General features: G+C 39.5%; 1 protein-coding gene across 1 annotated transcript in view; it reads right to left on the bottom strand.

Moving 5' to 3' along the window:
* Positions 1-17,087, bottom strand: part of LOC137658680 (major facilitator superfamily domain-containing protein 6-like) — a 108,791-nt gene that overhangs the window by 90,993 nt on the left and 711 nt on the right. The window contains exons 2-3 of the mRNA XM_068393655.1: positions 17,009-17,087; positions 13,274-13,428 (exon numbers count right to left, since the gene is read on the bottom strand). The exon at positions 17,009-17,087 is cut by the window's right edge and continues 50 nt beyond it. Coding sequence (XP_068249756.1) covers positions 13,274-13,428; positions 17,009-17,087 — 234 coding nt within the window. The remainder of the gene's footprint in view (positions 1-13,273; positions 13,429-17,008) is intronic.

Raw genomic sequence — 17,087 nt, 5'->3', positions numbered from 1 at the left:
TTCAGTCTTAGGACCAGAGTGAGGGTATTCATGGGGGAGGTCATCACCTGTGCAGCATGTCACTTCCCCTACACCTACGGATGTAGAGGGACCGAGGGATGAGCAACCTCCACGGCCTTCACCGGCCGTGGAGACTGAAGAATCCGAGGTGAATTCACCGTTCCTAGAGGTCATTAACCTCATGCGAGAGATTAATGGCCTCTGGGCTCCTGCGGTAGTGTTTGAGGATAAATATACAGCCTTGGAGATCCTATGGGGAGCTCCCGAAGGCAGTTCACGGCCCATCACACTACCCTGGTCGAGACAGGCTGCTCGAACATTGGACCGAGTGAGTGACCAGATCGTAGGACCTGGTGACTCGCTTAGGAGCCAAGGTTCGAACAAGCTTCTCCCTCAACCCCTCCAGCGACAGAAGAGGTACTGTGTCACAGAGTCTTCTGTGCCTTGTCCTCTCCCTCTCGACCTCACGGTCGGAGCGCTTGCTGGGGGTTCCTCGGTCGAGAGTTTGAAATGTCAGAGTGTCTCCTTCTCAGCCTGTGAGATTTCAACTATGGAGTCCATCTCTGTAGCTGCTCCCCATACTGCTTCCCGGCTTGACCACTAGTGTGGTACGGCCACAGTGTTCGCACGGGACACCAAGCTCGCTACCCGTAAACACATGGAGCAGTACAGGAACCTGGCTTTGTCTGGTGGGAAAGCTGTTGCTTTTCTCTTGGACCAGCTTTCTAAATGCCTGAGTTTGGCATTCCCCTTCCCATGCTGTCGAAGGTAGGAGGATGCCTATCGCTCCATTGGGCAATGTGGCAGCACATCGTGGCCGAGGAATGGGTAGTGTTGACCCTTCGCGAAGGGTACAAGCTCCCATTTGTGCTTCATCGGCCCCCTCTATCCTCCACTCCAATAGCGTTCCACTCGTACGCTCCAACATATCCAAAGGCTCTAGCCTCAGAGGTGGAGGTCCAGGAAATGTTGGAGAAGGAAGCGCTAGAAGTCGTACACGATCAGTCACCAAGTTTCTACTGTCGTCTCTTCCTTGTCGAGAAGGCGACAGGAGGTTATAGACCAATCATCGACCTTTCGCCATTGAACAAGTTTGTTCAGCAAACTGCGTTCAAGATGCTGTCAGTTTGCACTGTGCTGTTAGCCATCAGGCAGTACGACTTCATGCTTTTGATTGACTTAAAGGAAGCGTACTTTCAAGTACCAGTTCATCGATCGTCTCGAAATTACCTCCGATTCACCTTCCAGGGCATGGTGTACCAGTTCAAAGTCCTGTGCTTCGGACTGTGCACAGCTCCTCAAATGTTCACACGACTGTTCACGACGGTAGCAGCTTGGCCCCACTCGAGGGGCATCCGCCTACTGATGTACCTCGACGACTGGCTGATTCTTGCTCCTTCGCAGGAGCAGTTGATTCAGGAACGAGACTCACTTCTTGCAGTTTATCGCGATCTGGGGATCATGGTGAATTACGAGAAGTCAAACCTCATTCCCAAGCAGCAGGTGAAGTATCAGGGAATGCTGATCGACTCAGCAGCAGCTCGCGTTCTTCCCTCAGAAGAACGGATCATCAGATTCAGAGAGGTTGTGCAGCCATTCCTGTCACAGGAACAACTTCCAGCCCTCCAGTGGCAAGCTCTTCTAGGACACCTCTCCTCGCTGGAGAAGCTCGTTCCTTTCCGGTGAATCCATTTCCGCTCCTCTCGTCCGGTCCTCATGGATCGCGATGTAAGGGAGGATCTCATTTGGTGGCAACGAGGAGAACCTCATGAGAGAGTTTCTCATAAACCCTCCTCCACCTCAATTCCGTCTGTTCACAGACGTGTCCACGAAAGGTTGCGGTGCACACCTGGCGATTTAGTCGTGTCAGGTATGTGGTCGGAAGAGGAGAAACACCTGCACATCAACGTGCTGGAAATGATGGCAGTCTTGAGAGCACTCATTCATTTCCCGGCCCGTTTGAGAGAGCACTTGGTAGTGGGGATGAGCAACAACATGTCCGTGGTCGCGTACGTCAACAAGAAAGGGGGCCCGCTGTCACATCTCTTGCAGCAGTTGACAAGGCAGGTGTTTCCGTGGGCAGAGAGTCAACACGTTACCTTGTCTCCCAGGTACATTATTGAAAAAACTTCAAATTATTAATTTGAATAGTTCAGTATTGATACATTTGGCATACAGAAGTGTCGCTAATTGCCCCTTTGCATTTAGATAGTAACTACTATACAGTAGTTATACCCAGTTATATCTGCTTGCCGTTAACGTCGTTGTGAAGTTTTTCACACAGCGCAGTCTTCATTAACCTTACACGGGAGTGAGGAGGAGCAGCTCTCTTTCCCTCTCTCTCATTATTCAAATGGATTTTAGGATTTATACACACGCTGGATTAACTATTGTGGATTTTTCCTCTACCATGGAAATAATTACATACTAATTCATCAAGGATGGGATCCGAACGCTGCTTAGCGATGATCGTCTGTTGAATGATTTTTTTCCACACTCGCCAGAACTGTTATCGCAACAGGGTAAGCATAAGGGGCTTTAATGCTTGTTCTTGCGTCACATATTCTATATGCCAGTGTTTTGAAAATAATTTCAAGTATTCTAATTAATTAAATTCTTACTAGATTGAACCTGTGATCTCTATTCAGTCTATAAATTTATTTAAGTATTTGACAACTCTTTAAATTTGCTATTTGTTTTACTGATAATTTGAGAGCTGTTGTGATTTAGTGATGATTTGAGCAAATATTTACGTGAGGGATTTCGTGATTAGTTAATTGCTGTTTTCGGTGATTCGTTGATTTCAAGATTTCGATTTATATGAAAATTGTAGATTTTAGTCAGGCGATTACAGTAATTGATATTTTGATTTGTGTTGAATTTTTGTTGATTTATTTTAGTTACTTTTTGTTAGTGTTGTATTTATTGTTCTGATTTTTCCCGTGGTTGATTCTCCTTTACTTTGTATTTTTTAGCGGATGAGTGAAAGGAAGAAAGTTAAGCCCTCGCTGTTGTAAACCTTAAAATCTCGTATAAAAGTGCATTCGAAGACTCGTTTACGTCATTCCACCACCAGCTGATACAGTGAAATTTATATAATTTTAAATTATGTATTCATAAATGTTTAACCATTTAAATTTAAATTTATCAAATATTTAAAATGCATTTTTTCCATCTCTACCCTTTCACTTAAAAATGCAAGGTTTAATGATATGATCCTGGTCATTTCATATTGATTTTATATTTACATTATTTAGACCAACCCCCCATTTTCCTCTTGGTCCTTCGAACTTATGGATTAATATTTTTAAGCGCTGGTGTGGAATGTTGGTAGTGTCTAGTTGGACGGTGTCCGGGTCCCCCTCCTCTCGCCTTATACGTGTTAATTTTTTATTTGAAAGTTGATTTATTTGAGGTGTGTTGTCTATTAGTTAGAGATGGCGGAATCGGAAAAGCGTGAACGTACTACTATACGCCGTAAGGTTAGTTTATTATATAATAAATTGTGTAATGCTGTTGATTCTTTGGATAAAGCTGAAGTGCAAACAGAATTGAGTTTTCTGAGTGAGTAAAATCAAAGATTGCAGACCTTAGATGATTTGATTTTGTCTAAAGTTAGACTGGACTCCTTAGTTCCGCAGGAGGATTTGGATAGGCAGGATTCTGAATGTGAGGAATATTATCGTAAAATTAAATTACTGTCAAACAAAATGCAATCTAGACTTGATAATCTCTCTGTAAATATTGATAATAAAACTCCTTGCAGAACTAAAATTGATTTGCCCAAGTTGAATTTGCCTCGGTATTATGCAGTTTCTAAGGAAGATAAATTTACATGTAAGCGATTTTTTGAAGTTTTTGAACACTTGATTGCTCCGTATAATTTAAATGAAGTCGAGAGGTATAATTTACTTGAGCAGCAATGTCATAGTAGAGCAAAGTCTATGATTAGTTCTATAAAGGTGTCCCAGCAAACTTTTGGTCAGGCTAAACAAATTTTGATCATAGCATTTGCTGATGAAATGCCTCAGAAGTTTGTCCTTATTAAAGAGTTAACTGACTTGAGGTTTGTTTGGGGCAAGGATGATCCATATATTTTTTATGCTCATATTAAGAAGCTGATTGATACAGTGAAAGATAATGCTATTGATTTGGACACTGTTATGCTTTATTTTGTGTGGTCTTCATTGCCTACTAAATTTCAAGATATCATAGTTGCGATCACAAATAAGTCTCATCCTACTTTAGATGAAGTCACTGGTAAGTTTTTGGAAGCTTGCAGCAGGTATAACGCTCAATTAAACACTAGTAAAGAAACTCCATGTTAAACCGCAGTGTTGGCTACTAGTTTGAATACTAGTTTAACTAGGAGTTTATGTATGCTTTGTAATGCTAAAGATCACAAAATTGCCAGTTGTTCAAAGTACTTGCAAGTATCTGATAAAATAAAGCGACTGAAAGAATTGCACAAGTGCTTTAAATACTTAAAAGCAGGTCATAATAGTAATGGGTGCAGATTTCAAACATCAAGTGTATGCTTCAAATGCAAAAAAGCTAAACACTGTAGTTTTTTGTGTAGTTCAAAGCCAACAGATTCTAGTAATAGTAAGCAAACTACCACAAAGGTGGTTAATGTTGTTAAGAGTGTTAATGAGATTCCATCAACTGTTACAGCATCCAGTCATTTGGATATTGTTGATTCATTGTTACCCTTACTAACAGTGACGACTGAACATGATCGTGTAAAAGTGGATACAGTTTTGGATTCGGGTAGCCAGAATTCCTTTATTGGGGAAAGTTTAGCTGATTTCTTGAACTTAAAGGTAGTAGATCCTAAGATACATTTGATTATCAAGGGAATTAATACTAATCAAAAGATTTGTACCAAGTCAGTGAGTTTTCCTTTTAAGATTGGTGATGTAAGTTATGAAATTACTTGTATTTGTATTCTTAAGATTAAAATTCAGATGAAAGCTCCTCATATGTATAAATTGATAGAATTGCTAAGGCAGAATGGTAAAGAGGTTGCTTATAATAAATTCAATGGTGTAAACAGAATTCCTGACAGTGATGATATAAAGCTACTGATAGGTGCAAAGGATTGGCATTGTGCGATGAGCATGGAGAGTGGAGTACTAGGTCAAAAAGACAGACTGACTTCTTTTTACAGAATTAATGATAAACTAATTTTAATTGGTTCTATTTCTGACTGGATAAAGAATCTTTCCGATGCAGTAGATACATCTTCGATGTCTGATAGGAAGATTTCTGAAGAAACCAAGTCTACTACTTCATATATTGGCACTATGGAGATTGATTCTGATGGATTTGACCATGAAGTGCCAACACTTGATGGAATATATAATTTTGAAAGCCTGCCAGATATAGCAGAGGTTGCGGATTATTCTCATTTGGGTCATAATTGTAAGATATTCATAAATATGGAAGAAGAGGATTCTATTGAATGTGTTACTAATGAAACTGAGCAAGAAGTGACGGATTTTATTTTAAGCAACATTTACAGAGATTCTGAAACATTTTATGTCGTACCAATTCCTTGGTTGACTAAATATAAAGATCTTCTTGGATCAAATGAGAGACTTGCTTTCAAGGTTCTGTGCAGTCTGAAGAAGAAATATATGAACAGTAATGTTCTAAAGTGAGTTGATGAAGTTTTCCAGTCACAAATTGATTTGGGAATCATTGAGAAAGTTGAAGATTTTGAAGAAAATAAAAGGAAATTTCCAAAATATTTCTTCATTAGCCACAGTCCTGTAATTAAAGAAGAAAGAGATACTACGAAAGTAAGAGTTATTTACATGGCGAATCTTGCAGAAAAAGACCTGATGGCAGTAAAGGCATTAGTGTGAATCAATGTATTCACTCAGGTTATAACAAGAATTTTAAAATAAGTGATGCATTGACCATGATGAGGTTTGACAAGTTTATACTTGGATTTGATATTTCAAAAGCCTTTCACAGATTGGCCATTGATGATGAGAATTCCTCAAAATTTCTCTTCTATTGGTTTAAGGATGTTGAATCTAGAGATTTTACACCAGTTGTGTATCGCTCAAAGCGAGTAATATTTGGGATGTCTGTTTCTCCATATCTGTTGCAGTGCTGTCTTTATAAAATGCTAATGTTGGAGACAGATGGTGATACTGAAGAAATTCAGGAATTAAAAAAAAGAATCTTCCGAGTTGATAATTTTCTGATTGGTTGTGCAAATGAAGATGAAGTTAAAATGGTTCACAGGGAAGCCAGTACAATATTTGAGCAGCATAAATTTCCATTGCAGCAGTATATTACTAATTATTCTCAATTTCAGCGTGACATTGACTGTAAAGTTGGCACAGAGACTCCACAAGAGGTTAAAATTCTTGGCATGTGCTGGGACAGATATAATGATGTACTAAAGGCCACATGTGTTGAATTAAATGTTGAAGCCAATACTCCTAGGCAGATTTTGAGTTCAGTAATGAGTATATTTGATTTGAATAATGCTAACTTGCCTGTTTTAAACAGATGTAAGATTTTCCTCAGGCAATTATAGTCTGATTATGTAGATAAATGGGATACTTTTCTTCATGGTGCTCAGCTAAATGAATGGAGAAACATAGCTTCACAATTCAATAATGGTGAAAGGCTAGAGATACCAAGATATATGGGTAGCAGAAAGTCTAATTTTGATATAATTGTAATGAGTGATGCGAGTAAAAACTTTATTGGATGTGTTATTTACTTGCAGGAGAGAGATTCAAAGTTGGTATCCTTCGTATCTGCCCATAATAAGATTCTGAATAAAAATCTGAAAGGGCGAACTATGCCTGTACTCGAACTCACTGCAGTAGAGTATGCATTGCAAAGGGCTTTTGATCTGTATAAAATGCTCACTTCTTGTATTGTGCCTATTGCAGTTAATGACATAATGTTGTTTTCAGATTCTACGATTGCCACAAGTTGGCTAGCTGATTATGAGAACTTGAGAACAAAGCTTCAAAAGAGAAGTGTATATGTAAATAATAGAATCACAAATATTGTCGACCTATGTAAGTCTTCACACTCGGTGAAGTTAGCTCATGTAGGATCAAATGAAAATGCTGCAGATTTCACGACTAGATTAGTATCTTTCTCAAAGTTAAGAAACTCTTGTTACTTGACCGGACCCGAGATGTTACGGGAAATTTAAGTTTACTGGAATTGCTCGTAATTCCTAATCCAGGCATGATTAATGATGTGGATATACCCAAGCTGGTTGTAAATAAGGCAAGTGTTGAAGATATGTCAGTTGGTACAGTTGATGATTTAACTAAGTATTCTTGACTTGCCAAAGCGATTAAAGTACTAATGAAAGTTAAACTTTTCATAGACAAATTAAGATTAAGAATAAATTCTAAGTGCCAGCAGTCAATTGCCTTATTAGATGCAAGCTACAAAAACTGCAATAATGATTTGCTAAAGCCTGATCAACAGAATTGCTTTCCAGATTTACAAGATTTTTTCACTTCAAAACGGAAAGCAAAGAAGTCTATTTCTGAGCTAGTTAGTAGAATGAATGTATTTTGTGACTCCGATGGTATTCTCAGAGTAAAATGTAAGATGGGAAAGATGTCTAAAGGTATGATGTCGAGAACTCCAATACTCCTTAGTAATAATAGTGATTTCGGTAGAATACTGATAATGGACACTCACTTGAAGTTTAATCACTCAGGTACTTACTATGTGCTACATAAATTGAAACCGGCATTTTTTCTGCTTAAGGGATTTTCAACAGTTAAGAAGGTTGTGAATGAATGTTACCACTGTAAACGTTTTAATAGTAGACCAGTTAAAGATAATGCTAATGACTATAGAGAGTGGAATGTGAATCCCATAAAGAGGTTTTTTTTGGATGTTTCATTGATTACTTTGGACCATATTTCACAAGATATGGAAGTGACAAAGTTAAAACCTATGGGGTAATTTTTAAATGTATTTGGTCTCACATGATTAGTGTTGAAACAGTGACTTCAGCTGATTCTAAAGGATTTTTATTAGCTTTTCAAAATCATGTTTACAACTATGGTATTTTCAGATTCTGGCTCAAATCTTGGTGGTGCATTCACATGGATTGAGGAATGTCTGAAAGCAAGTGAGGTGCAGGAATTCTTCAATCAGAGGGGTGTCGATGTCACTGAATTTTCACAGTATCCTCGTGGTTCTCTGAATCATGGTATTGGAGGTATCATAGAATCCGAAGTTGGTCTGGTAAGAAAGTTAATACAGGGAGCAATCCATAATAATATTCTAGATTTTCTGGAATTTTCTCATGTAATTAAACAATGCATATGTTACGCTAATAAGAAACCCATTTCTGAATTTGGCGCATTGAGGGAACAGAATGTGAATGATGATTTTCAGGTGCTGTCACCAGAGTTTTTGAAATTTGGATATGATACACAGGTTATGGAATGTATATATCACGAAGGTCAACTTGATAATTATGACTCTTCTGACTTGGGTAAAGACTTTCAGCGTTTAATTCACATTAAGGAGAAATTGCATAATAGTTAACACAATGAATCTTTATTTGGATTGCAAGATCAGGCAACTAAATACAGAGGTAAATATTACCCTAAGGAGCACGTTAAAATATCAAGAGGTGACATAGTCTTGATAAAGGATTCAATGGTTAAGGCTCCCAATTACCCTTTAGCTAGAGTTCTTGATGTTATTTATAATTCTCTTGGTAAGGCTGTTCAAGTACAATTGGTCAAGGGTAATAAAAGTGTATTTTTTAGGGATATATCGTCTGTAATTCTTTTGGTTAAAGGTGATGGGCTAAGTGATTCTCATATTGATCAGTTAGATTTAAATCTTATACCTCAGAGTGATTCTAATGTTGTTTGTAAGGACAATATTGCAAGAATTCAACGGGGAGCTGCTTTGATTTGTTCTGAGAAGAATAAGCAGCTAGCTCAATCTGGTCTTGTATAGAAATTTAAATTTAAATCCGCGGGGGGCAGATTGAAAAAACTTCAAATTATTAATTTGAATAGTTCAGTATTGATACATTTGGCATACAGAAGTGTCGCTAATTGCCCCCTTGCTTTTAGATAGTAACTACTATACAGTAGTTATATCCAGTTATATCTGCCTGTCGTTAACGTCGTTGTGAAGTTTTTTCACACAGCGCAGTCTTCAGCAACCTTACACGGGAGTGAGGAGGAGCAGCTCTCTTTCCCTCTCTCTCATTATTCAAGTGGATTTTAGGATTTATACACACGCTGGATTAACTATTGTGGATTTTTCCTCTACCGTGGAAATAATTACATACTAATTCATCAAGGATGGGATCCGGACGCTGCTTAGCGATGATCGTCTGTTGAATGATTTTTTCCACACTCGCCAGAACTGTTATCGCAACAGGGTAAGCATAAGGGGCTTTAATGTTTGTTCTTGCGTTACATATTCTATATGCTCGTGTTTTGAAAATAATTTCAAGTATTCTAATTAATTAAATTCTTACTAGATTGAACCTGTGATTTCTATGCAGTCTATAAATTTATTTAAGTAATTGACAACTCGTTAAATTTGCTATTTAATTTACTGATATTTTGAGAGCAAGTATGATTTAGTGGTGATTTGAGAAAATATTTACGTGAGTGATTTCGTGATTAGTTAATTGCTGTTTTCGGTGATTCGTTGATTTCAAGATTTTGATTTATATGAAAATTGTAGATTTTAGTCAGGCGATTACAGTAATTGATATTTTGATTAGTGATGAATTTCTGAATGACTGTACTCACTCAGAAAACTCAATTCTGTTTGCACTTCAGCTTTATCCCTCGCAGTTGTGAACCTTAAAATCTCGTATAAAAGTGCATTCGAAGACTCGTTTACGTCATTCCACCACCAGCTGATACAGTGAAATTTATATAATTTTAAATTATGTATTCATAAATGTTTAACCATTTAAATTTATTAAATATTTAAATGCATTTTTTCCATCTCTACCCTTTCACTTAAAAATGCAAGGTTTAATGATATGATCCTGGTCATCTCATATTGATTTTATATTTACCCATCCCTATTTTTCCGCTACATTCCAGGCAAGAAAATGTTCTGGCAGACACCCTAAGTTGCAGAAACCAGGTAATAGGGGAAGAATGGTCTCTTCACTCTTGGGTAGGGAGTCGAGTACTCGACCTCTGGGGAGAACCATGCATTGACCTATTCGCAACATGGCACAATGCCAAACTTCCTATGTTTTGCTCTCCAGTACTAGATCCGGCAGCTGCATTCGAGAATGCACTGCAACATCCTTGGGATCAACTGGATTGCTACACGTTTCCTCCTTTTGCTTACTTCGCTCAGTCCTATCCCGGGTCCTAGTAACCGCAGGACTCGGGATGACTCTCATTGCTCCACTATGGCCACACAGGGATTGGTTTCCCGATCTGTTGTCGCTCCTGGTCGAGGCACCAAGAGAGCTATAACACTGGCCCAATCTCCTTCGGCAACCTTTGTCGAGCAGGTACCACCAGGTGGTGCAGTCGCTCAGACTTACGCATGGAGACTATCTAGCATCTCCTCAGAATGCGAGGCTTTTCACAACTCGCTGCAAGAGAGATGTCAGGGTACCTCAGAAGATCCTCCACCTCAGTCTACCAGGGGAAGTGGTTGGTCTTCTGTGATTAGTGTAGTGGAAGGGGTATCTCTCTGGTCGGAGCCTCTCTAACTCAGATCGCAGACTTCCTAGTCTGTCTTCACAGAGATAAGCTCCTTTCGGTTTCTGCCATTAAAGGGTACAGGTCTGCCCTTGCAATGATGTTTCGTCTGAAGGGCTTAGATAACTCCAACGCCCTGGAGATTTCTAGGCTCATTAAGAGCATCGAACAGTCGTGTCCCCCGAGGGAACTTCAAGTTCCCCAGTGGGATGTCACTCTAGTTCTTGGGTCTCTTACTCGTACTCCGTACGAACTCTTGAGTCGTGCCTCAGATAGGCACTTGACCCTTAAAACTGTTTTTCTGCTAGCCTTAGCATCGGCGAAGAGAGTCGGGGAGTTACACGGCCTTTCTTGTAATGTCACTCACGCAGAGGGTTGGAAGGAGATCTCCTTGAGTTTTTTGCCAGAGGTCGTGGCCAAGACTCAGAACCCAACAATCCATGATCCCAGGTTCGAGGCCTTCACTATTCCTTCCTTACCGCACGCGGCAAGTGGTGGTTCAGGTGAGTGGCTTCTCTGTCCCGTCAGGTGTCTCCACCGCTATCTTAAGCAAACTCGGCATCTCAGACCTGAATGTCGATGACTCCTTGTTGGCACCGGCAGAGCCAAGAAGGAGGTATCGAGGAACACGATATCCATCTGGATCCGTGAAACCATCCGCAAGGCGTATGAGACTTCCTCAAGAGACCAAGAACCAGCGAAGGTTAAAGCTCTCGAGATCAGGGGTATTGCCCCCACACTTGCTTTCAAGAGAAATCTTGCAGTGGGCCAATTGTTGAAGGCTGGCGTTTGGAAACGCCAGACCACCTTTATGGCCTTTTACTGGAGGGAGTTCACGCACAAGTCCTTATACACCTTTGTTCTTGGCCCTGTGGTAGCGGCTCAAGCTTTGTGTGACCTCTCCAGTTCCTCCGGGACAGGGAAGTCTCTTGTCTTGATTTTTATGGTATGTATGGCAGTATGAAAGAAGTCTGCATGTGATCTGCCTTTCTCTCTGTTTCCTCCTTTGGAGTTCCATACATCAAGATAAGTCTTCCCAGGTAAGATTGCTAGAGTTTGTTTACAGGTATTCTCCCCCCTTCTTCTGCTAGGCAGGGAAGACGGTGGATGTATAAACCCTTTGCCTTTCGGTTATGGGGGTTTATCCAGTCACTGTGACCCCAGGGTCGAACGTCTCTTACATTCACGCTCTCATGTCGCGCGATGCTCTTGCGCAACACATGGCCCGTCTCCCAGTCTCTCAGACCCCACCATCATCATGTTGGGTCAAGAGACAGAGGTAAGTGGATTTAGTCCTCTGCTCTCATTCAAGAGGTGCATATCCGGGCAGTTAGCTGTTCACAAGCAGCAAAGGCAGACCTCCCACCAACCACTGAGTCTTCCTATATTAAATGATTACGAGGTTTGTATATCACGTCAGAACAAATGACAATTTGTCCTAAATTGTATTTTTCCTAGCTATACAAAGCTGTAATCATTTAATATAAATGCCCGCCTCTACCACCCCTCTTATGTTCCACATTGAGCTTAAAGCATTTGAATGAGGAAAGCAAGCTGGCAGTGGTGGGGGGCTGGCGGAACTGAGCTTCCCCCCATACCGCCAGCCAACCGTTCAGCACAACTGCCTGGTTGTCTTACTCTTTGGCTGTTTCAGCTGAGCTGAAGCGAATTCCTATATTAAATGACTACAGGTTTGTATAGCTAGGAAAAATACAATTTAGGACAAATTGTCATATTCTAGAAGTTTTATTCCAGCTATGACCAAATTGTAGATCTTTCTAATCAGGCAATTGAATCGGTAGAACTTCCGAAGTTCAAACTTGTTGCAAATGCTTTTCTTTTCAACAGGTTGAAATAAGTATTGTTTCATAGCTTTTAGTTTATTAGTCATTTCTTTAGTTCCTTTCTGCACAGGGCTGAAACTACTTTCTCACTGGGAAAATATATTGACCTCTTGGCTTTAAATCAATCAAATTGGCGCACCAAGTCTTGTAATAAGTTCAGAGAAGTTATTCAACATACAGTAAATAAGAGGTCAACCAGGTTATCTCAATCAAAAAATATTAGGTCTATAGGCTACAGTACCAGTGTAGCTCAGCCTAAAAAATTCAACTTTCCCCTAACATCAGGACTGTCTTGAGGCCTTGCAATTAGCGAATACTTTGAAGTACCCAACGTTATTCAAAGAATTAAATAGCAGTAGAAATGAAATTTTCCCCATCTATGTTTTTACTTACAGTTCTTATAAAATTGTTATCAGTCCTGCTGATGTGAAATTTACAATTATTCTACTATCATATCTAATATGTTAACATCTGAAGGAAGTTGTATTTTCCATCTTCAGGTATACTGTACATCACTACTCATCATAGGATTATTATTATTACCAAACCCATAATATTATGACTACTTTCTTGGTGTAGTAACATAACTTGGTATCATTTTAGAATTATCTACTTATCTATGGATATTTAAAAAAAGGAAAAAAAAAAAAACTGTTAAAAAATCTGATTCACAAGCCTTAATAATTAAATATCATGATAGGTATAAATATATCTTACCCTAAAATTACCAACTTTATCCCCAATGATACCACTGCAGATAGGATAGAATATGGCAACGGTAGATGTTACAGTGCTGATGATACCAGTCTGGTATTCTGTTAGTCCTAGGGCTTTTTGATGAATTGTGAATTGTGGCCATATAATCACAACAGCTGAAAATGAAAGATGAGGAGAACATGTTCATCGGTGTACTTGATTTGTTAAGTTATAATACATGGAAGACCTCCATTGAGATTTTTCATCATGTGCTTTTTCCTTCCCGTGGAGGAAGGGGTAGGGGGTTCTGAAGGGTTCAACCTTGCAATCAAGATCTTTTGTGATGAAGTAAAATTATGCGGTTATTCGTGATACACTAAGCATATCTAGCAAAACACGCATCATTAGATTTGAGAGATGAAGCCTTCACTGCCAACTTATAATAAGAAGCAATTGATTGCAGGCCATATCGAATAAGATAACATTAGATGGCTGTTTCAAAAAATGTTTGGAGAACTGCAATGTCAATGGAGTTAAAGCACTTTTTAATCAAACATAACTGGAACAATATTTATATTTAAACTTCGCAAAGCAAGCTCAGGAATTTAAAAAAAAAAATTACTGTTTAAATTGAATTAAATCTAAACCTTCAAAAGTTCTAGCACCACAACAATAATTCAGTTTACTTATACTTAAGTTACAGGCCACAACCACCATCAATATTTGTTGAATTATAACCAAGGGAAAGTTACCAACAGGAAAGGGAGGTTGTTTGATGTTGAACTTTGGCAGCTTGTTCATTTAGCCACTATTATTATTGATAGCTAAGCAACAACACTAGTTTGAAAAGCAGTATGTTACAAGCTTCAACAGGGAAAAATGGATCAATTAGGAAAGGAAATAAACAAACTTAGAATGGAAAGGAATTTGTAAAACGTATAAAATACCTTAAGGTTAGTAAGAACTTTGAAATAAATGTCCTATTTACACTTCTGTCAACCTATTCAACATGAAAACAGTATTTAGATAATGAAAGTAAGGTGTTAGACACACATTAATAACCTGACTGAGCATGTAACACAAGTATACCATGTGACACCATGTGAAAATTAATGGAAAATTGTTGATATATCAACTTCCCATATGGTTATGCCTGGTGCAGAAGTCATCATCTTTTGCAAAATTAAGGACCATAAGAATACCTCAAAAGACTTTCCACACATTTCAGTTCTCACATATAGCTAGACTTCTGTTACCATCCATCCATATACCAAAGGCACTTCCCCCAATTTTGGGGGGTAGCCGACATCAACAAGAACAAAACAAAAAAGGGGACCTCTACTCTCTACGTTCCTCCAGCCTAACCAGGGACTCAGCCGAGTTCAGCTGGTACTGCTAGGGTGCCACAGCCCAACCTCCCACATTTCCACCACAGATGAAGCTTCATACTGCTGAGTCCCCTACTGCTGCTACCTCCGCGGTCATCTAAGGCACCGGAGGAAGCAGCAGGGCCTACCGGAACTGCGTCACAATCGCTCGCCATTCATTTCTATTTCTAGCACGCTCTCTTGCCTCTCTCACATCTATCCTCCTATCACCCAGAGCTTTCTTCACACCATCCATCCACCCAAACCTTGGCCTTCCTCTTGTACTTCTCCCATCAACTCTTGCATTCATCACCTTCTTTAGCAGACAGCCATTCTCCATTCTCTCAACATGGCCAAACCACCTCAACACATTCATATCCACTCTAGCCGCTAACTCATTTCTTACACCCGTTCTCACCCTCACCACCTCGTTCCTGACCCTATCTACTCGAGATACACCAGCCATACTCCTCAGACACTTCATCTCAAACACATTCAATTTCTGTCTCTCCATCACTTTCATTCCCCACAACTCCGATCCATACATCACAGTTGGTACAATCACTTTCTCATATAGGACTCTCTTTACATTCATGCCCAACCCTCTATTTTTTACTACTCCCTTAACTGCCCCCAACACTTTGCAACCTTCATTCACTCTCTGACGTACATCTGCTTCCACTCCACCATTTGCTGCAACAACAGACCCCAAGTACTTAAACTGATCCACCTCCTCAAGTAACTCTCCATTCAACATGACATTCAACCTTGCACCACCTTCCCTTCTCGTACATCTCATAACCTTACTCTTACCCACATTAACTCTCAACTTCCTTCTCTCACACACCCTTCCAAATTCTGTCACTAGTCGGTCAAGCTTCTCTTCTGTGTCTGCTACCAGTACAGTATCATCCGCAAACAACAACTGATTTACCTCCCATTCATGATTATTCTCGTCTACCAGTTTTAATCCTCGTCCAAGCACTCGAGCATTCACCTCTCTCACCACTCCATCAACATACAAGTTAAACAACCACGGCGACATCACACATCCCTGCCTCAGCCCCACTCTCACCGGAAACCAATCACTCACTTCATTTCCTATTCTAACACATGCTTTACTAGCTTTGTAGAAACTTTTCACTGCTTGCAACAACCTTCCACCAACTCCATATAACCTCATCACATTCCACATTGCTTCCCTATCAACTCTATCATATGCTTTCTCCAGATCCATAAACGCAACATACACCTCCTTACCTTTTGCTAAATATTTCTCGCATATCTGCCTAACTGTAAAAATCTGATTCATACAACCCCTACCTCTTCTAAAACCCCCCTGTACTTCCCAGATTGCATTCTCTGTTGTATCCTTAATCCTATTAATCAGTACTCTACCATACACTTTTCCAACTACACTCAACAAACTAATACCTCTTGACTTACAACACTCATGCACATCTCCCTTACCCTTATATAGTGGTACAATACATGCACAGACCCAATCTACTGGTACCATTGACAACACAAAGCACACATTAAACAATCTCACTAACCATTCAATTACAGTCACACCCCCTTCCTTCAACATCTCAGCTTTCACACCATCCATACCAGATGCTTTTCCTACTCTCGTTTCATCTAGTGCTCTCCTCACTTCCTCTATTGTAATCTCTCTCTCATTCTCATCTCCCATCACTGGCACCTCAACACCTGGAACAGCAATTATCTCTGCCTCCCTATCATCCTCAACATTCAGCAAACTTTCAAAATATTCCGCCCACCTTTTCCTTGCCTCCTCTCCTTTTAACAACCTTCCATTTCCATCTTTCACTGTCTCTTCAATTCTTGCGCCGGCCTTCCTTACTCTCTTCACTTCTTTCCAAAACTTCTTCTTATTCTCTTCATATGACTGACCCAGTCCCTGACCCCACCTCAGGTCAGCTGCCCTCTTTGCCTCACGTACCTTGAGCTTTACTTCCACCTTTTGCTCTTTATATTTTTCATACTTCTCTATACTATTACTCTGCAGCCATTCTTCAAAAGCCCTCTTTTTCTCTTCCACTTCTGTTACAGGATATGAAATAAGTTTTTATTTATAAAGCCCTATAAAAGTGTTGTAAAATATTAATATAGTATATAAAGACGCCTACTATTTATCAAGTTAATTAATATTCTGAAAATAACAATCAAATATTTTTTTCATATTTATACTTGTTATGTACTAAATTGAAATTAGAGCAAAACAAAAAAAAATGCCCTTCATTCACTATTCAGAAGTAAAGAGGACTGAGAACTGCATAAAAGAAAAAAGTAAATATAATAACACTTCATTCAAGCCTCCTCCGAAGTTCTGTGCAAAATTGACCTATTAAAACAGAAATCTCACCTGCTAATAAGAGGACGTAAATACATTTAAAGATAAGAGCCTGAGGGTTGAACAAGTCTTTGAGAAAATCTTTGATACC

This window comes from Palaemon carinicauda, chromosome 19, assembly GCF_036898095.1.
Source record: "Palaemon carinicauda isolate YSFRI2023 chromosome 19, ASM3689809v2, whole genome shotgun sequence".
Classification (NCBI taxonomy): Eukaryota; Metazoa; Arthropoda; class Malacostraca; order Decapoda; family Palaemonidae; genus Palaemon; species Palaemon carinicauda.
This window is presented reverse-complemented; position numbering and strand designations above follow the sequence as displayed.